This window comes from Euprymna scolopes, chromosome 15 (genome assembly GCF_053919585.1).
Source record: "Euprymna scolopes isolate OS-2025 chromosome 15, ASM5391958v1, whole genome shotgun sequence".
NCBI lineage: Eukaryota > Metazoa > Mollusca > Cephalopoda > Sepiida > Sepiolidae > Euprymna > Euprymna scolopes.
In genome coordinates this window covers 50,691,565-50,712,218 of record NC_136496.1, presented here as the reverse complement: position 1 = coordinate 50,712,218, position 20,654 = coordinate 50,691,565, and the positions used below count along the sequence as shown (strand labels likewise).

Genomic DNA, 20,654 nt, shown 5'->3' with positions numbered 1-20,654 from the left:
TCTTTCCCCATGTACAGCATACACTCACACACAATCACACATGCATACATATACATTCATGTACATGTACACATGCACACGCACACAGGCACACACACATACACACACGTACATACATAGAAATATATGTAGGAGCATACATATATACATATATACATACCCACCTACACACTCACACACGTACTCGCATACATCCACCGCTAACAATTATTTTTATTTTTTTATTTATATATATATATATACTTTTTTTTTTTTCCAACCAAAACACGCATGTATACATGCGCTTAATCATTCAGACATACGTACACGCACCCACACACACACAAGTAAGATGGAGAATAGGTAGAAGATATATATACACACACACACATACACGCACATACACACATATATGTACACACATATATGTATGTGCACATACACTCACAAACATCCACATACTATGTGGGCACATACACATACACACGCACACACACAGACATTTCTAAAGATGGAGGACCAATTTATTCCATATAAATTCCGGGAAAAAATTACACCACAAGATACAGAGGAACAAGTGAAAATCAAAAAAGCCCTTAGTATTTCAAAACTTCAGGCCGAAATCGACATACGGGAAGACAAAAAAGTACACTCTACGGAGAAGTACACAGAAATTGACAATAAAATATTTAAAAAAATCAAGGAACTTTGCCCCAAGGAAACACACCAACCCCTCTTGGAACTCTGGGATTCTGAATGCAAAAAAGAGGAGGAAAAATCTAGGGAAATCATTGGACGGAAAATAACCTGGCTAAAAAACCTGCCGGAAAAAGAAAGAAGCAAACAATCGACAAACACATACAAGGACAACCAGGAACAGAACACTCTCACACAATATCGGCAAACACAGAGATCACATAACAAAGGTAAGAAACGAAACATACACCACACACAAACACATCCACACAACAGATACAACTACACACAAAGAAGCAACCACAATTTATCCACGTCATACACAAATTCCCAACAACTGGCCCAGCCAAAACGCACACTAATAACACCTCAAAATTACACAAGAACCCGCACCCTTAACAAACACAACACACCAGGCAACATAACACTCATTTTACAAGGAGACATCACATCACCCTAAAACACACCACTCCTCGAAACAAGGAAACAAACAACTCCCACCATTTTTTAGGAAGCCCCCAGGGAACAACAATTCCAGGTTAGAAAAAATTAGACCCAAAGTCATCAATTTATCCACATACTCCTTATCAAAGAACGAAATGGAAATACTGAAGCTGGGCCTCAAATTCTGCCCCACCCCTAAAAGCAATATAGCAGAACTAAAAAAGGACCTTAAAGAATTCCAACGGAAATTTAGACTAATAGAAACACTAGATAACAAAGGGGACAAAGATGATTCTTTAGTAAAAAACAAATCAACATATTTCCCTAATAAACAGAACAACACAAAAGAACTAAACAGCTACTTCGAAAATCTCTGGAACCTTAACCTCCAAAAAAAACACAAAACCACAAGCAACCTCACACATAAGCAAAAACAAGCACTCGAAAAGATCCGTAATAATAATGACATAATAATAAAAGAAGCAGACAAAGGCAGTGCCGTAGTAATCATGGACAAAACATATTATGAAACAAAAATTACAGAATTACTGTATGACAAACACTACTATAAACCCATTAGTACCAACATAGATAACACCACCATCTCAAAAATCACAAAACTTTGTACAACACACAACAAAATATTAAAAAAGAAAGAAAAGGACTTCCTCACAAATTTCATTACAAAGACCAACAACTTCTACGGACTGCCTAAAATACACAAATCTGGCACAATAAAACTTGCCATCGATACACAAAACTCAGAATATATTAGCGCTCCAAACCCTAGTGACCTTACATTAAGACCCATTGTAGCAGGACCAGCCTGTCCGACAAGCAGACTTAGCAACTTAATAGGCATCTTATTACAACCTTTCACAGATCAAGTTAAGAGCTACATAAGGGACAACATCTATTTTCTTACTACCTTACCACATACGGTAGAAAACGGGACACTATTAGTTACATTTGACGTTAGCAGTTTATATAGTAATATACCCCATGAATTAGGAAAAGAAGCAATACTATTTTGGATCAACAGACACGCACAAACACTACATCCCAGATTCACAAAACAATTCATTATCGATAGTATAGACATAATTCTAAATAATAATTTCTTCGAATTCAACAATACCAACTACATCCAAACACTAGGTACAGCAATGGGAATGAAAATGGCACCGACTTACGCAACCCTTACATTAGCCTACCTAGAAGAAACCTTATATAAAAAAATAGAACAAAAATCTGGCCACAGCACTAAAATACTGTTTGTAGAATCATGGAAAAGGTACTTAGATGACTGCTTCATCCTATGGAAACCCACATGGGGGGACATCACAGACTTACACACCATACTCCAGAACCTACACCCAAAAATTAAATTCACCATAGAACAAAGCTCTACAGAATTACCTTTTCTAGACATACTGATAAAGATTAAAGACAATAACATTATCACAGACATTTACCGCAAACCTACAGACACCCAACAATACCTACACTTTAAAAGTCACCACCCTAAAAGCTGCATAAAATCAATTCCCTACACCCTAGCACGTAGAATCTGCACCATAATCACGGACAATAACCTTCGAAAAATCCGACTCAAGGAACTACGAATAAATTTAAGAAAAAGAAAATACCCATCACAACTACCAGTAGAAGATTTGAGAACCCCTAAAGAACGAAACAAAGAACAAATCCTAACATACGTCTCCACACACAACACAAACAACCCAGAGCTTTTCACAGAGATAACGAAAAACCTCGTCCTACTTAACCAAAACAGCAAACTAAACAACTTCCTTAAAACAACAAAAATAATAAAAAGCAAACGCCAACCCAAAAACCTAAAACGCATTCTTACCTCATCCAAACTCAATCAAGACGCAACAAAAGGAGTCACAAAATGCAACAAACAACGATGTGGAGTCTGCAACATAATATTAGAGGGAAACACATACACATTTACGAACCCCATACAAACATTCAAAATTAAAAAAAACCTAGATTGCACCTCAAAAAACGTGATCTATGTAATAAAATGTCCAGCATGCGATAAATCCTACATAGGCGCTACAAAAAACCTTAGTAATAGAGTAGCCCTACACCGATCCAACATCAAAATCGCGGAAAATAGACACCTACATGTATCACAACATATACACGCATGCAGTGGAGGCAGATTTGAGATAATGCCCATCTTCCAAACTGACAACTACTTCTACTTGCTAACACAAGAAAAAAATTTCATAGCAAAGTTTAACCCCGCCTTAAACATCTCTCCATAATTATACACATAAATAGGCAAAACACAAAATACACTTACACACATGCATGCTTGGGTAGGTGTGCACCCTCACACACGAAACAACAAAAAAAGCACAATAAGGCACACGCACACTTTCGCGGGTGCGCGCCCATACCCAGTACAGTACCATTTCTCTTAACTAAACAAACAACTAGAAATTAAACGTATGTATGGGTATGTGTGCGTGTGTATATGTGTGTGTGCGTGGGTGTGCACATATGATTGTGTATGCATGTGTGTATATGTATATATCATCTGTTATCTATGCTACATCTTGTTTGTATGTATACGTGCACTTATGTTTGGGTGACCGAATCCATGTATGTGCTTGGATTGGAAAGGAAACTTCAACCAATATATACATAAGGTGGGATGTATGAATATGTATGTGTGTGTGTGATTGTGAGTGCATGTGCCCATATATATATATGGGTGGATGAGTGTATACACATCCGTATGTATGTGTGTGTATATGTATATATATACATATGTATGCACATGTATGAGTGGCTAAATATGTTCGTGTGGATATGGATATACGCGTATGTGTGGGCCCCTGCATATGTCTGTGTGTGTGTGCATGTGTGTGTGTATGTACATAGTATGTGGATGTTTGTGAGTGTATGTGCACATACATATATGTGTGTACATATATGCGTGTATGTGTGTGTGTATATATATCTTCTACCTATTCTCCATCTTACTTGTGTGTGTGTGGGTGCGTGTACGTATGTCTGAATGATTAAGCGCATGTATACATGCGTGTTTTGGTTGGAAAAAAAAAAGTATATATATGTATATATATATATATATATATATATATATAAAATAAAAAAATAAAAATAATTGTTAGCGGTGGATGTATGCGAGTACGTGTGTGAGTGTGTAGGTGGGTATGTATATATGTATATATGTATGCTCCTACATATATTTCTATGCATGCACGTGTGTGTATGTGTGTGTGCCTGCGTACGTGTGCGTGTGCATGTGTACATGTACATGAATGTATATGTATGCGTGTGTGATTGTGTGTGAGTGTATGCTATACATGGGGAAAGAAAGTCTTTAAAAAGAACCCTAAAAAAACCATAAAAACCTTCACCACAGGGACTAAAAAACACTCTTTGAAAATAACTTTGACCGGACACTGTGAACACTTACAGTTGGAGACAGAATGTCTGAACACCAACAACAACAGAATGTCTGAACATCACTCTGAAAAAAACATATTTAATATCAGCGGAGGCAATTCTACAAACTCCCATTTTAAAGAAAAACTTTTTACGAAAATATCTGAAGAGAGCACACCCTAAGCTCGAAACGCGTTATAAAAATATTTTAAAATAAAAATATGATGAAAACCTTTAAAAAAAACCCACAATTGTTGATGGCTACACCCTTTTAAATATACATTTTTTCTCTCGTTGGAACTACACAACCATCACTTTAAATATATATATATATAAACACACGCACACATATATATAACATGTTTGTGAAGCTGAGACTAGTAGCTTCAACAAACGAGACTCATTCTGACATTCGGAAAATTTAGGTTAATAACTGGTGAAGCTACCAAAAAGTACCCCTTTTGAATGAAGATGGATATAAACAATATTTTAAAATTAATTTAATTTTACTTAAAAACAAAATGTAAACATATATAAACAAAATATTTTAGAAAATAATTTCTTAATTTTAAATAAAAATTGATCGTAAAGAATGTTTTTCAAAATATTGCAAATTGTTTACATAGCTGGTTTTTTGGAATAATATGGGCACCTGAAACCCCCTTCCAAAACGAAAAAAACTTTAGTGTTTCTATTATTTTAAAGCACTTTTTTTTTTTAACTTTGAAACCCAAGTAGTGGCTAGTTAACTTAGAAAAACAAGGGTGCATGGCGGAAATTCTTCAGGGTTTAAATGTATTGTAATGCTTTTATGCTGGTCGAAAAACATTTTTCGCCAGCCATATTACTTCCTATTTACTTGCCTCCTCACGAGGGCAGAGTTAGGCACAAGGTCGGTTTTTAATGTAGAGAAGCATTTATTACTAAAAACAAAATGGTGAAATATAAAGTTAAGCTAATAGAATTTTTTTTTTAATTTAAAGTATTAAAGAAAGAAAAAAAGTCAAAGAAATTTCGAATATTTATTACTATAAACATAACGAACAAGTGAAAATAAAAAAATAAATAATTGCAACCAAAGGCAAAATAAGTCAACATAAAAAGGGAAACTGATTTTTTTTTAATAGCAAAGTTCAAATGTTTGTTTGCATAAAGCAGTTACATGATTCTTTTTAATAAAGAAATATTTTTGTAAATAAAACAATTCGAAGAGGTTAACTTATTTTCTATATCCATCATTCAAAGGGTCAATAATGGTAGAAGCACCATTGTCATATGTCCTAACTGTTTAGATTTTTCAGAACAAGGCTCGTCTGCTGGACCTACTTAGCTTTGTGCAACATGTGTTTGAAAAATATATGAAAACATTCAATAATCAAACTTAATAATGAGTTCTACCTCCACTGCTTTTGATGATTTCAAAAATTCTTTAGGGCATGCTAGAAATAAGGGTTTCCATTAAGGTGTGGGAGATTCTGCTCCAGTTTCTGAAGATGGCTTCACAAAGTTCATTTTTTGTTGAATATTGTTTGCCATTTCGATAAACCTCTCTTGTCATACATCCCGCAAAATTTTCCATTGGGTTCAAGTCTGGTGAGCATGCAGGATGTCCCAAGCGATGGACTCAATTTTCTTGTAGAAAGCTCAAGGTCCGTCTTGCAGTGTAGATTGCAGCATTATCTTGTTGGAATAACCAACCACCCCCACACAAATGATGACCCTTCATCATCAAAGATGCTAACATAACCAGCTGCTGTCTGACGACCCTGCGCTACCTGGAGATCAATCGTCCCTCTGTAAGAAAAGGCACCCCATACCGTTACAGACCCTCCACCACTATGACACGTGGAAAAAATTTCAAGAGACATGTTTTTGTCATGCCAATATCACTGGAAGCCATCAGGACCATCTAAATTGAATTTTTTCTCATCAGAAAACAGGACTTTCTTCTACTTCTCAACGTCCCAGGTTTGGTATTCACGACCAAATCTTAAGTGGTCCATTTTGTGATGTGGAAGCAATCGAGAAATTTGTTTATGCTTTTTATTTACTATGCATTTTTGTTGTCGTCTGATGGTTATTTGACTGCAATCAGCATCTGTAATCACCTTAATTTGACTAGAAGAAAGTCCTCTGTCATTTATAACAACTCGTCTGATTCTCCTAATCAATGCAGGAGAAATTGGGGGGGGTTGCTTTTCCATACTTCTCAGTGTTCTTTAGAAAATTGCAAATAACAGTTTTACAGTGATAAAAGACAGGTTCGCAATGTCTCCTGTAGGAGAAAGGTTGCAGGGAAGAGAAAAGGGTATCCTTCACTAAGCCACAAAGTCTATTTTGTACTCTGTCAAGGCAGGATAGGCTGTTTTTAGCAGCTCCTGCCCAGATGTGGCAGCAGTATTCCATCATTGGACATACTTGGCTTTTATATACATAGAGAATTGCATCAGCAGTGAGATATCTTCTACCATTTTCCCAGCGACCTTGGCAACTGACTTGATGTACGTATTCCATTTCAAATCAGGAGTAAAGGTCAAGCCCAAAAGCTTATCAAAGCATGGAACTTCCCCTAGACGAGAGCCATTCATTTCAATTGATGCCAGATGGGGATCAGAGCGTTGATGATGTAAAGATAGGGGCTTGGTTTTAGATGCATTAAAAGTAACCAGCCACCTCTTCCTCCACTGTACCACACGCTCGATATCAGAGGAGAGAGAATCAGAGAGAACTTTGTCATTTATGGTCTTTGATGTGTTACCATAGATGGTCATGTAATCAGCATAGATGTCAACGAATGATTTAAGTATGTGTTTTAGGAGATCATTGATGTAGATCAGGAAGAGAGTTGGGCCCAGGATGGACCCCTGAGGGACTCCAGCATTAATACTGAGGGCCTCTGATTTCTGCCCATAACCACTAGTCTTATGAGCCTATCAGAGAGAAATAGTTTAATGACTGAGAAAACATTTCTAGTTATACTGTAGCTGGAAATCTTGTGAAGTAGGCCCTTATGCCATACCTTATTGAAGGCCTTTGGTATGTCAAGAGCGATTGCCCTAGAAAGGAAGACTTGTGCGTTTAATGTCTACTTTTGTCCTTGTTCGTGACTTGGATCTTTCACGTTGGTTAATTTGTGGTTTTTGTTGATCGGATTCTATGTTGCTCTTTGGAACTTGTTTTTGATTTTGGTCACTTAATTGAGTTTTCAAGGATACTAGTATTTGTTTCTTGTTAGTTTCATTTTGGTTTGTTTTTAAAGTTTCAATTAGATTTTTGAGTTCAGAAACTAGTTTATTGAGTAACTCTTGGTAGTTGGTTTGGTTAGTTTGACTTGAATTTTTTGTGATGTTTGCATAGGTGTTTACTTTTTGGTAGGAATCTACCATTTTCCTTGCTTCAGGGAAGGATATATTTTCTTTGTATTTTACTTCCACAATTTCTTTTTCCTTTTTGAAGGTTTTGCATATTTTGGAGTATGCTGGATGATTTTCCAGGCAATTTGGGCATTTAGTTTTATTGGGGCATTCATTTTCCATCTGGTTGGGTTCTTTTAGACCACATTTTCCACATGTTTTGTGCCCTCTGCAAATTTCTCTATGGTGCCCATATTTTTGGCACTTAAAACATCTCAGAGGGGCTGGTATATATAGTTCCACTTTTTCTATTGTATATCCAATTTTGACTTCTTTTGGAATTTTAGTTTTAAATGTTAGTATATACGTCGGCGTAGGTATGGATTGACCGTTCCTTTTTATGCTGATTTGGACATGATCAATCACTCCCTTTTTTCTTAGCACATTTTTGATTTCTTCTGTCGTAGCTAAGGTTAGTTCATGGCTTCTTATGACATCTTTCGTGGGCAAAAGTCTTGCATTTATAAATATGGAATTTTTCCATTCCTAAGTGGTTTTTTGCATCTTTGTAATTGTCTACTGTAACAAATAGGTTGCCATTTTCCATTTTTTTAACTGTTTTAGGATTGTTATTTTGGGTTAATACCTTTTCAATTAGAAATGGAGACAGATCGCTGGTCTTTTTTCCTTCCAAAGTTTAAATAACTATGAATCTTGGGAAGTTTTTTTATCAATATGTTCAAGATTGAATTCTTGCTCACTGTCAGAACTGGTGACATCTGAAACATCAGAATGATTTCTTTTGTTTTTTCTGGGGTTTTGATTATTAGATCCATGTATAGCCGATTTGTTTTTCATCTTTCTTGCTCCCCACCCTCCTTTGAGCCCAAATGTGGGAGATGTTATGGGGGAAACCCATTTTCCCTTTCATCCCAAGGATACAAAAAAATATATACTCAATCGGTTGAGTTTGTGCCATCGCTTCCTGATTCTCCTTTAGTTTCATTTTCCTAGTTTTTTTTTAGTTTTTTTTATTACACAGGAATCCCCACTTATCAAGTCCCGGAGGCCACTCGAGGATAAGGGTTAATGGGTATACAATAGTTAATGTGATTATAGTGCTTTTACCATAGGAAGTGGGATTTTTGTAAGTTGGATTACATAGGGGGACGGTTCATCAAGAACTTGTTTACATTGGATTTGAAGACAATCAGATTGTAGTCAGCTGGGAAGCAAGCCAACGGAAAAGAGTTCCACAGGTGTGCAGTTCTAAGAAAGAAGCTCTGTTCATGGAATCTACATTTAGGGGTAGGCACAGATAAAAAGTGTGGGAAACTATTCTTAGACGAATGTTTTCTGTGAAAGTTTAGCAAGGGGGAACCATAGATTCAAGCTCAGACAAGCACCTGCCATGGAAATAACAATAAAGCAAAGACAGGCTCACAACGTCTTTTCTGTGGGAAAGAGGTTGTATGGAAGAAAAAAGGGCATCCCCCACTAAGTTACAAAGTCTGTTTTGAACTCTATCAAGGCAGGATATGCTGCTTCTAGCAGCTCCAGCCCAAATATAGCAACAGTACTCCATCCTTGGACATACCTGTCTTTTATATAGATAGAGAATTGCATCAGAAGTGAAATATATACTGGAGTGGTAGAAGGATCCTACCATTTTCTCAGCGACCTTGGCAACGGATTTGATATATGTGTTCCATTTCAGATCGGGAGTAAAGGTTAAACCCAGAAGCTTGTCAAAACATGAAGCTTCCCCAAGACGAGAGCCATTTATTTCAATTGATGCCAGATAGGCATCAGAGTGTTGATGTAAAGATAGAAGCTTGGTTTTAGATGCATTAAAAGTAACCAGCCACCTTTTTCCCCATTGTACCACATGCTCAAGATCAGAAGAAAGAGAATCAGAGAGAACTTGGTCGTTTACAGTCTTTAATGTACTACCATAGATGGTGGTGTCATCAGCATAAATGTCTACGAATGATGTAAGGATGTGATTTGGAAGATCATTGATGTAGATTAGGAAGAGATGGACCCCTGAGGGACACCTGAGGGACCCCAGCGTTAATACTGAGAGCTTCTGATTTCTGCCCCTCAATGACTACTCTATCAGAGAGAAATGATTTAATAATCAAGACATTTCTAGCTATACCATAGCTGGAGATTTTGTGAAGTAAACCTTTGTGCCATACCTTATCAAAGGCCTTTGATATGTCAAGAGCAATTGCCCTGGAAAGGAAGCCTCCGTCGAGAAATTCACTAATCCTGTGAGATAAAACTGTAAGCACATCTGCTGTAGATCTAGCAGAACTATATTGCATGTCACTAAGAATTTTATTTTTGCTAAGATGGTTGACTGCTTCTCTATTTAACACAGATTCCAGTAACTTACTCATGACACACAGGAGACTTAGTGGCCTGTACTGAATGAGATGAACGATCACCTGAATTCTTAAATACAAGGCATACTGATAAGATTTTCCATGGGGTTGGGAAGCATTTCTCTTTAAGACATGAATAACTTTGTAAGTATGGCGCTAGTTCTGGTTGAATTTTCTTGAGGACTATAATTGGAATGCCGTCAGGGCCAGTTGCTTTATTGGAATCAAGGTTTTTGATTAGCTTGGCAACATCATGTAGAGATATTTGTATGTCGCATGCGTGTTTTCAGTTACACAAAAAAATGCTGGGGGTTGACGGCCTTGGTCGTTAAGTGTAGAATCAGCTGCAAAGTTCTTGGCAAAGAGTTTGGCTTTGTCTGATGCTGATGAGATCACCTCAGGTCCATTGATGATAGTTGGGATAGATCACACGCTCCTGTTCAGGATCTTATTTGCTATTTGCTAAAACTGATGGGAACCAAGCCGCTGCTCAACTACTTTGGACTTGACAGACTGAGCGTACAACTCTCACATTGGTTATTACTTTTTTACAGTGGTTGCTGGCGGTCCTGAAAGTTGTGTGGTTTTATCTCAGTAATTGATTGACCCTTGCCACCTATTAACATTTACTTGGTTTGCCTGTATTTGTAGTAAAAGCAAGAAGATATTGTATCATCTTTAAACTTTTTTTTTTGGGGATGTTGTAATTAATATTCGCCAGTGTAAGTGTTAGGGCTTGGTATGACTAGCCGATTGATTGGATTGGGCCTTTCCAACCTCCCGTCTGAAGAGGTGTGTTGTAGGGCCACAACTTTTTTTTTTTCCCCTCCTAGTCATGGACTGCTCAACCACCAGGATCCCGTCCCAAGACATTACGGGTTGCTACCTATGGCTAACAGGTAGCCCCATTGAGGGACTTCTACTCTCTGCAGGAGAGCAGTCAGCATATTCTGATGCCCCATCAATGGGGTCTAGTGAAATCTTGTCAACTGAAAACACTTTTTATGCTTCAAGTTGTTTATTTCTTCAAATACGCATTCTTGGATTTTAGTTTGGTTGTTTTTATTACTTCTTTTCCTAATCATAGTGTTTGGTTTGGTGGTTTTGGTTGATTGTTGTTTTCATTCTCGGCCTTGTAGAACATAATTGAATCTTGTAGAACATAATTGAGTTTTGCAAAGGAAAAAGGTTGTAGTATTATTGGTTGGAATGTTTTAAGTTAGGAAGCCAGTAAGGAAGTGGGGTGGAAAAAAGGGGGGAAGAGGGAAAGGAGGGGGCTGTTGTTTTTGTTTTTGCAGAACATGCCTTAGTTGTGCAAATAATTAAAAGGAAAACCAAAGGTGTTAATGTAGGTACATTTGTGTCAGAGTCATCTTCTGACAGCCTGACCTGGTTGCACCAGCTATATAAAGATAAAAGTGTAGCCATTGTGTCTTAATGTTAGCACGCTTGTGCCAAGGTCAACAACTTGTGCCTGCTTATACTTATTGGTCCTGTGACACAGAGCTGTGCGACAACTTCTCCCCAATGTTGTTACATGTGGAATTTGTACATTGCAACATATTTATGTGCATTTACTGCAGATTACTTGGAAACCATAAATTTCTGGTGATTTTCTGTGCCATATTTGGATTTCTTGCACAGAAGTAAATTTATACAGAAAATTTCATCACTTAATCTTGTTTTATAGCATCTTAACTGAAAAAGTAGCGTAACAAAATGTATATGGTCTTAAATAGGGAAAAATATCCAAACAGGCAAGGCACAAAAATAGCCATAACTTTTCTTTTGGCTCAGATTTTAAAAATTTAAATAGGCTCTTTCTTAGATTATTAAGCTCTTTCTATATATGTCATTGAGATATTTTAAGCAATTTTCATTTTTTCAGGTGTATTGTTACTTCTAAAGCCCTTTACTCCAAAGTAACTGATATTTGGAAAATATATTGATTTTTATGATTTCGCAAAAATCAGAGGTTTATAAATTTTCATGAAGGGCTCTTAACCTTATTTTACAAAACTAAATTAAGTTACAGCCTACATTGTAACCCCCTACACCTAACAATAGTGTTTCAAAAATCATAATATTAATTAGTTTAGGAGTAAATCCTGTACATGCATACACATATCTAACTTTATAATTTGATTTTAATTGGGTAAACAAAAACTCAACTAATAACAGGAATAAGTTTAACTTCTCAAGATAACGACTGAGATTTATTGGAGATCTTCAAACTAATGAGATTTCTCATTAATTTTCCAACACAATTACATTTCTCTTTGTATAGGACATTTAATGGCAATAAAGACTTCAAAACTTAAATCTTTCGCACAATTATTTTAATAATGCATTTTTGTTATAACTTAATTAAATTAAGAACAATGATGTGAATTATTTTAATAAAACAGATGAATTTAGAAATAATGGTAAAAAATAAATTTACAAATATGTTTTAGGTTAATCTAATAAAATATTGTGGAGAATTTTATATATGTGTGTGTGTGTGTGTGTGTGAGAGAGAGAGACAAAGAGCCTATCAATTTAAAATAATATTTTGGTAATATATTAATTGCCCCATCATCATGTTCAATTTAATGTCAATTTGACGACTTTTATGAATTGACTTTAATATTAACCTATTTCTTGCCAGGTCTTGATCACTTTCTCTCAAATTCAATTTTATGACTTACTCTAATGTTTCCTTGGCCTTCTCCCAACAACCCTACACTTTCAACATGACCAAACCAACAAAGTTTCCTATAATATACACATCTCCCTATACAATCTTGATTTAATCTTCCTCTGAACTCAATTATATATATAATTGTCGTTAAGACTTACATAGCACATCCATCATTCACATATCATTTCTCTTCATGCAACATGTTCCCAACTTTCATTGGTACAGTTTTCGGGATGGAAAAGAAATACGGCCAAAAAGAGAGATAGAGAGAAAAACAAGAATGGTTAAGGTTAGAGAGATAAAGAGACAGAGAGTTTGATAGAAGAATGAAAGAATTAACAGAACAAGAGGTAGAAGAAAAAAAAACAAATAAGATAGAAACAAAACTGAAATATGCAAGAAAGAGGGATGCAAACAAGGAGATAGAGAAGGGTGGTGGAATTGAGAGAGAGAGAGAGAGAGAGAAAACATTTTGTGTATAAATTTACCTTAGAATCAGCTTTTGTGACAATTGGAGTAATGAGTCCATTCTCAGTTGCAACAGCAACAGAAATATCAACTGATTGATATCTGCACAGGAAAAGGAAAGAAAAAAATTTAAAAGGTGGCACGCGAAAACAGTTGAATGTTAGGACTTATTTTGGATGATTAATTAGAATCAGGAATTGAAAAATTCAAACCTTTTAAGGATAATGGAATTAGCAATATCTGAATTAAAAATATTTTACACTTATTTCCAATTCCAGTTTATTACTTTTTTTGCAGTTTATAGAAAAATTGAAAACGTATAACTACTAACCTATCCATAAAATAACTATTTTCACTCAATTTTTACTAATTGAGCACAAACAGATATACAGGAAGAAATGATACAAGAGAAAATAGATGAAAATCTTAAAATAAATAAAATTTATTACATGTCTTTAAAAAATGCTATCTGATCCAAAAGGTGTGATCACTTACTATCTAATATGCAAAACTGATTTTTATTTAATTTATTGTTGCCACTAAGTTTTTCAAGCTGCTTACAAATCCCGATCTGAAATGGAACACATATCAAATCCATAGCCAAAGTCACTGGAAAAATGGTGGGATCCTTCTACCGCTCCAATAGATACCTCACTCCTGATACAATTCTCTACCTATATAATAGCCAGGTACGGCCAACGATGGAATATTGTTGCAACATTAAGGCAGGTCGATTTTGGAACCCTGGTGAGGCAATGGTGATGATAGTTGGGGTTTGACATAGAAAAGACCTACACAAAATATTTTTCTCAAAATCGTTATCTTTGCTTGAGGAAATGACTTTAAAAGTTGAAAAATTGAAGCGATTAAAAGTTTTTCGGTGAATTGTCAAGAACGTCCCGTCATCAAAACAATTCATACTGTTCAGAAAATGGAACCATTATTTGCAATATGTTTTAAACTACATTTTTAAATAAAATGAGTGAGGATAATGAATTAATAAAATAAATATTAACTGTAAAGGCAAAATTATGTTTTTTAAATAATATCGATCAAAGTTCGCTTTTTCCTTTTAAGGAAATTTTTGGGTGGAAACATTTTAGATTTCACCGTCGCAAAACACGCTCGTTATTGATATTGAAAATTAATGTTTGTTTATTATTTAATTTGAAAACATTACAATTTAGGCTTAATTATTTCGAAAGGAAAAACGAAAAAGACTTGTTTAAAATATATATTATAATATTTCAAGTGTCTGCAGTGAATTTAAACATATTCGTTTTATCTTTTTTAATGTGTTTTTCTATTAGGTTTGTGCAAAAATAATGGCATTTTTTGACGTTCAAATGAATGTCAAAAACATTAGTTTTGCACCAACCTAATATTTCACATCAAATTATATTTGAAATTTTTATTAAAATATGGTAATACTCCAGTTTTATATTAAAAAAAAAAAGTCCATACAATTTTATTCTACACATTCTTTACGAAACATAACCGCGTAAATTTTCAAGTTTTTCTACTTAATGAAAAATACTTTGCAGAAAATTAGTGTCAAATTTTAATGTCTTTTATTTTTAGGGAGTAATTGTTTTTAAGCAGTATTTTTCTTTTAAAATTATAGTTTAAAAATCAGATAACCCACAAAGATTAATATGAGTAAATAAGGAAACTCCCTTAAAGGTTTTTCGTTATTTGTGCATCTTTGTTATTGTGCTAAAATAACTTTGTTATTTAGAAAGCTATTCTTAATATAGGAAGGAGGTCGTATTGTAACTATTCTGTACTTTCACCTAAAAATTTAATAAAAATTTAATTTAATTTGAAAATACTATTAAAAATAGCATAGTAACATAGATGCACAAGCACTGGTTTTTCAAACTCTAAACACTAGTTTAAAATGGCACAGCTACAGCAAGAATGAATCTCTATAATATATATATATATATATATTCTTGCTGTGCCATTTTGGATAAATTCATGGTATCGAAGGAGGAGCTAAAACCTGCTAAAACTGTCTAAACTAAACACTACTATGCCTCTGATTTGGTTTGGTCCTCTCTCTTCAATACATCTAATTCAACTCTACAAAGATTTTTTATTATTTCTTATAACTAGCACTTATTTTTTACATATGAAACTGGAAGATAACCTAATACAGTTTCCTTCAGTTATAATCCATTTATTTATTTTACTTTTCCGATTAGAATGTCAGTAAAAGCACAACGTTCAGTTTTAACCCGTGGTTCACAAAATTTGTCATTTGGATGAAACAGCACCCCAACTTCACAACAAGTCATCCAGTTTAGTTATTTCCTCGAAAACAGTTATCCCCACTTAAAAATAGCGTAATTTCTAAGTTAATTGCCAAGGAAATAATTAGTATTTGGCAAGCAGTCAATCCACAATTGCCCTTGTTAAGGTAACATTATATAGAACAGAAGGTCAATATATTTTTCTATAAGAGGGCCAAACAGATTGATTGCTGCAAGAGATTTCCTGTCAAAGTGAAAAGAATGAAGGAACAGCTAGACAGACTGTTTGATATATCTTCTTGTAGCTGTAAACTTTGTCTTGAGATGTGATGACTTTGCAGTAAAGTGCAACACAGAAATTTGTCAAACAAGGCACATAATCTGCACTTGTCCTCCTAACAAGGAGGTAAAATTAATTCTATAGATTCACCTGCAATTATGTTCCTTTTTTTTTTGTGTGTGGAAAATAAAATAATATATTGGTATTTATTATGTAATTTGGCTCTATTATTACATATGCAAATTTTCTAATTTTCAGATTCCACTAGAAGAACAGCAATTTACAGCAATTTTTAAATTAATTGGTGGAACATCAATAATTATCAAGATTTGCCTCAAGTAGAATTCTAAAAAATTAGTGTCCCTCCCGATCATCTTTATCTGACAGCAGAAGAAACAAATAACTTAAGTGTGAAGAACAGAGGCTACTTTTTGAGTATGCTGTTGGCATTTCTTGTGGAGAAGTTAACTTAGAAAATTGGGCCCTTAAATCAAGGAAGATGGCTAATATAAGCCACACGATTAATGTGTTTATGGACTAGAGTTGTCTATCCTCAAACACTATGGTAAATTATACATTTTGGTCAAATTTATCATCCAAGTGTATGCAGTTAGTTGGTTTGAGATCAAAACCGACAATATTTTTTTTTAACCAACAACAGTATATTTTTAATATGATTCAGAGAACAAAACAGTTAACTGAAATCCAAATTACTGTTTTAAACAGTTCAAAAATATAGTGCTTTTGCACTACTTCCGGAAAATATAATATCAATGATAAACTCAGATGAATTGGATAGGAGAGAAGAGGGCATTCAAACGATTTTGTCCATTAGGTAAATAAATATTTATCCATTAAATTTTATTAGTTTTCTTAATTTATCCAAACAATAATTAGTTTTATGCATCACAAAAATATAAAAAATAAGTGTTTTCAAATAATTGTTTTTTTTTGTGTTGTTTTTTTTCAAAAAGTAGTGAACAACTAAAAAAAAAAAAAAAAAAAGATTACTGCTATCAATTTTGCAGCCACATACTGGTCAAATTTGATTGATTTTTCTCAAAAAGTTGTATATGGGCAGGAAGCAAGACATAGACACATTATTACAAAGTCATCGTGCCAGCAAATTAGACCTTCATTTTCCTCAAAAGGAAATTATACAGAACAATTTAGTTCTATTATAAGTTTATATCATTACCTCTAATAAAAAATTATAATACATGGTTCTGTAACTTGTATCAAGTTGTTATATTGTGTAATACATCTCCACATATCTTTTTGAATTGTGAAATTTAAAAGACTTATTTGCTAATTAGCTTTTTTACAATTTTTGTTTAATCAATGCAGTAAAAGTTGAGATATTTTGCTAGTTGTGATTCATAATTAAAATTTTAATTCATGTATTTATTTTTCTTTCAATGTATTTCATATAAATATATCAATTTTAATTGAATATTTTATAAAAATAGTGAAATTTCAAAGTCAGTGTTGTGAAAAATGCTATGAAAATGAAGGATTTTTCAGCATTTTTCTACACAATTTTTAAAATTAAATGCTCAATTTTCTGTTCAAGATGGGAATCTAATTTTTGGTATATATTATTATCACATCAAATCCCAACTATCATCACTAGTGCCATGTTGATTTTCTGAAAAAAGTTGCAAATCGACCTGCCCTATTGCCACATCTAGAAGCAGCTTATCCTGTCTAGACAGAGTTCAAAATAGACTTCGTAGCTTAGTGGGGGATGCTCTTTTCTCTTTCCTGCAACCTCTTTCCCACAGAAGAGAACTTGTGAGCCTGCTTTATCGTTATTTTCATGGCAGGTGCTCATCTGAACTGCAATTTATGGTCCCCCCTCGTCAGACTTTCACGAAAAACACTCGTCTAGCCAGAACCACTATCAACAATTTCACACACTTTATCTGTGCCTACACCTAAATGTAGATTCCATGAACAGGGCTTCTTAGCCTGTGGAACTATTCTGTTTGCCTGCTTTCCAGCTGACTACAATCTGATTGTCTTGAACAAGTTCTTATTGAACCGTCCCCCTAAGTAATCCAAGTTACAAAATTTCTACTAATGTTTACTATGTTAAAATCACAATGATTAATGTATATCCATTAACCCTTATCCTCGAGTGGCCCCTGGGCCTTGATATGTGATGACCCCCATGTAAAAAAAAAAACTCACCTTAAAAAAGAAATGAAAAAATAAATTTAAAAAAAAAATTAAAAAAATGGAGAATAGATTTTTCTTTTGGAGTTAATCAGCATAGCTTGCATAGCTCTAGAACAACTTATTTTTTCATAACAACTTGCAATTGTGAATTGTCGGAAAACACACACACACACACACACACACATAAATAAAAAGAGCAATACACATGAAAAAAATTGGAATGGCTTAAAATATCTAAAACAGAACTTTTGTTAACTTTTAAAATCTGACCAAAAATAAGGAAATCATGACTATCTTTGTGCCTCCCACATTTGGAAATTTTTCCCTCTTCCATATGCATTTTGTCACATATTTTAGATACCTTTTTTAATAAAAGATGCCTATCTTTGTTAAAACACAAAATAAAACAAAATTTGCTATAAAAATGTATTTTTGTGCTAGGAATCAGAAGGTCACTGAAAATCAGATTTTTTTTTTTACACTTAGGAGGTGACTTCAATAAGTTTTCAGACTTTTTTGTATAGCCACGTGAGAGTACATGCATGAAACTATAGTCCCCTTCGAAGTAATCTCTTCTCGCAACAATGCACTTGTTGTACCATTCCAACAACTTCTGGAAGATTCCATGGAAGTCCTTTTGTGTGAGCATGTCAATGACCCTCATCACAGCCTCTTTCATCTCCTCAATTCAAACGGATTCATAACAACAGCCTCCATGAGCTTAGGGAATAACGAAAAGTCACGAAAAGGACTATAGGGAGGGTGTGAAACTGTCTTGATGCCCATCTTGGTCAAATAGTCTGTGATAAGTATGGCGTTGTGAACTGGTGCATTTGACCTGATTTGAAGAGTGCTGGCCTCTTCAAACAGAATCTCTTCCTGAACTCCCTTAAAACCTCAACATAGTTTTCTTTGTTGATTGTCTGTCCAGTGAGAACCCAGTGCATGTAGATTACGCTTGTGCTGTCAAAAAAAAAAAATTTAAAAAAAAAAAGGATTATCATGAGGATTAGCTCTGTAAGACCTTAAGTCTGGAAAAGCCAGCATGCTTCTATTGGGAACTTTGTCTCTTGCTCTCTGGGTCATAGCAGCATATCCAGCTTCCATCGCAGGTCACCAGAGCATCAAGAACTGTAGGATCTGAATTGATCATTTCCCTGATGTCATGAAATCTTTCTTTCTGAACTTCTTTGAGCACCCTTGGGACAAATTTCACACAAATCTTCCACATTTTCAGTTCCTCGCGAATAATTGTGTGTACATTTCCAACACTGACATCAAACTGTGCACTAATTGTCTATAGACACACAACAGTCCTTATCCATGAAATTCTTTATTTGGTCAATCAACTCTCATTTTTTTACTTCCTTACCCCCCCCACACACACACAGACCTCTCATCATCCCTCACAAACTCTGTCTTCCTTGAATCTCTTATGCCACTAAAAAACTGATGCTTGATTCATGCAAGATGGTCCAGAAGTAGTCTGAAGCATTCCATACGTTTCTGTGGCATTTTTTCCAAGTTTAAAAACAATTTTATTGCATATCATTCTTCTAGAGATCTTCACATCCAGATTGCTTTTTTGAAATTCACCAGTTGTAACAATCAGGCTTTAGTAGGATGTATTCCAATTCCTGCTGTAGCTGGTCATTTGAATCTGAAATTAAATCATTGGTCAATCATCTCATAATAAATAACAATAACATTCTGAATCTCCAAGAGTTCACAACAATTTTAAATGCCTGTAGAAAAGTCTTGAAACTTATTTAAGGCACCTTGTACCACTCGAGGATAAAGATTAATGAGTGTACGGTAGTCACTGAGACAACGGCGTATTAATAGTTAGTGATAAAAAAGGGAAAAGAATGGATTATTTAGGGTGGGATGGGGATGGCTCCAAAAAAAACAAAAAAAAACAATTTGTTTACATTCGACTTTAACGCAACTATATTGTAGTCAGCTGGAAAGTAGGCCAGCAAAACAGTTCCACTAGGAAAGAAGCTTTGTCCATGGAATTTGCATTTAGATTTAGGCAGAGTGGGGAGAAACTTGATGGTTGTTGTAGAAAACAAGTGTCAGTTGTGAAAATTTGGCATTAGACGAGCACTTGCCATGAAAATAACTATAGAGTAGAGACAGGCTCATAACATCTCTTCTGTGGGAAAGAGGTTGCAGGTAAAAAAAAAAAAAAAAAAAAAAAAAAAGGAGCATTATCTACTAAGTTTCAAAGCTGGTTTTAAACTGCTCCGAGCAGCTCCCGTCCAGATGGCAACAGTACAGATGCATCCTAAAATTCCATTTTACGACATATTTGCTGGTTATACATGTAGAGGATTACATTGCAATTAGTTAGATACCTTTTGGAATGATAAAAAGATGCAACCATTTTATATATATATATATATACACTAGCAGGACATGTGTACCAGCGTTGCCTGGTGGAAGTACACAGCCCCTGAAAAAAAAAAAAAAAAA

At 34.7% G+C, this 20,654-nt stretch overlaps 1 protein-coding gene across 1 annotated transcript in view; it reads right to left on the bottom strand.

Moving 5' to 3' along the window:
• Positions 1–20,654, bottom strand: part of LOC145293823 (dihydrolipoyllysine-residue acetyltransferase component of pyruvate dehydrogenase complex, mitochondrial-like) — a 292,023-nt gene that overhangs the window by 46,071 nt on the left and 225,298 nt on the right. Inside the window, exon 8 of the mRNA XM_080140463.1 lies at positions 13,481–13,562. Coding sequence (XP_079996589.1) covers positions 13,481–13,562 — 82 coding nt within the window. The remainder of the gene's footprint in view (positions 1–13,480; positions 13,563–20,654) is intronic.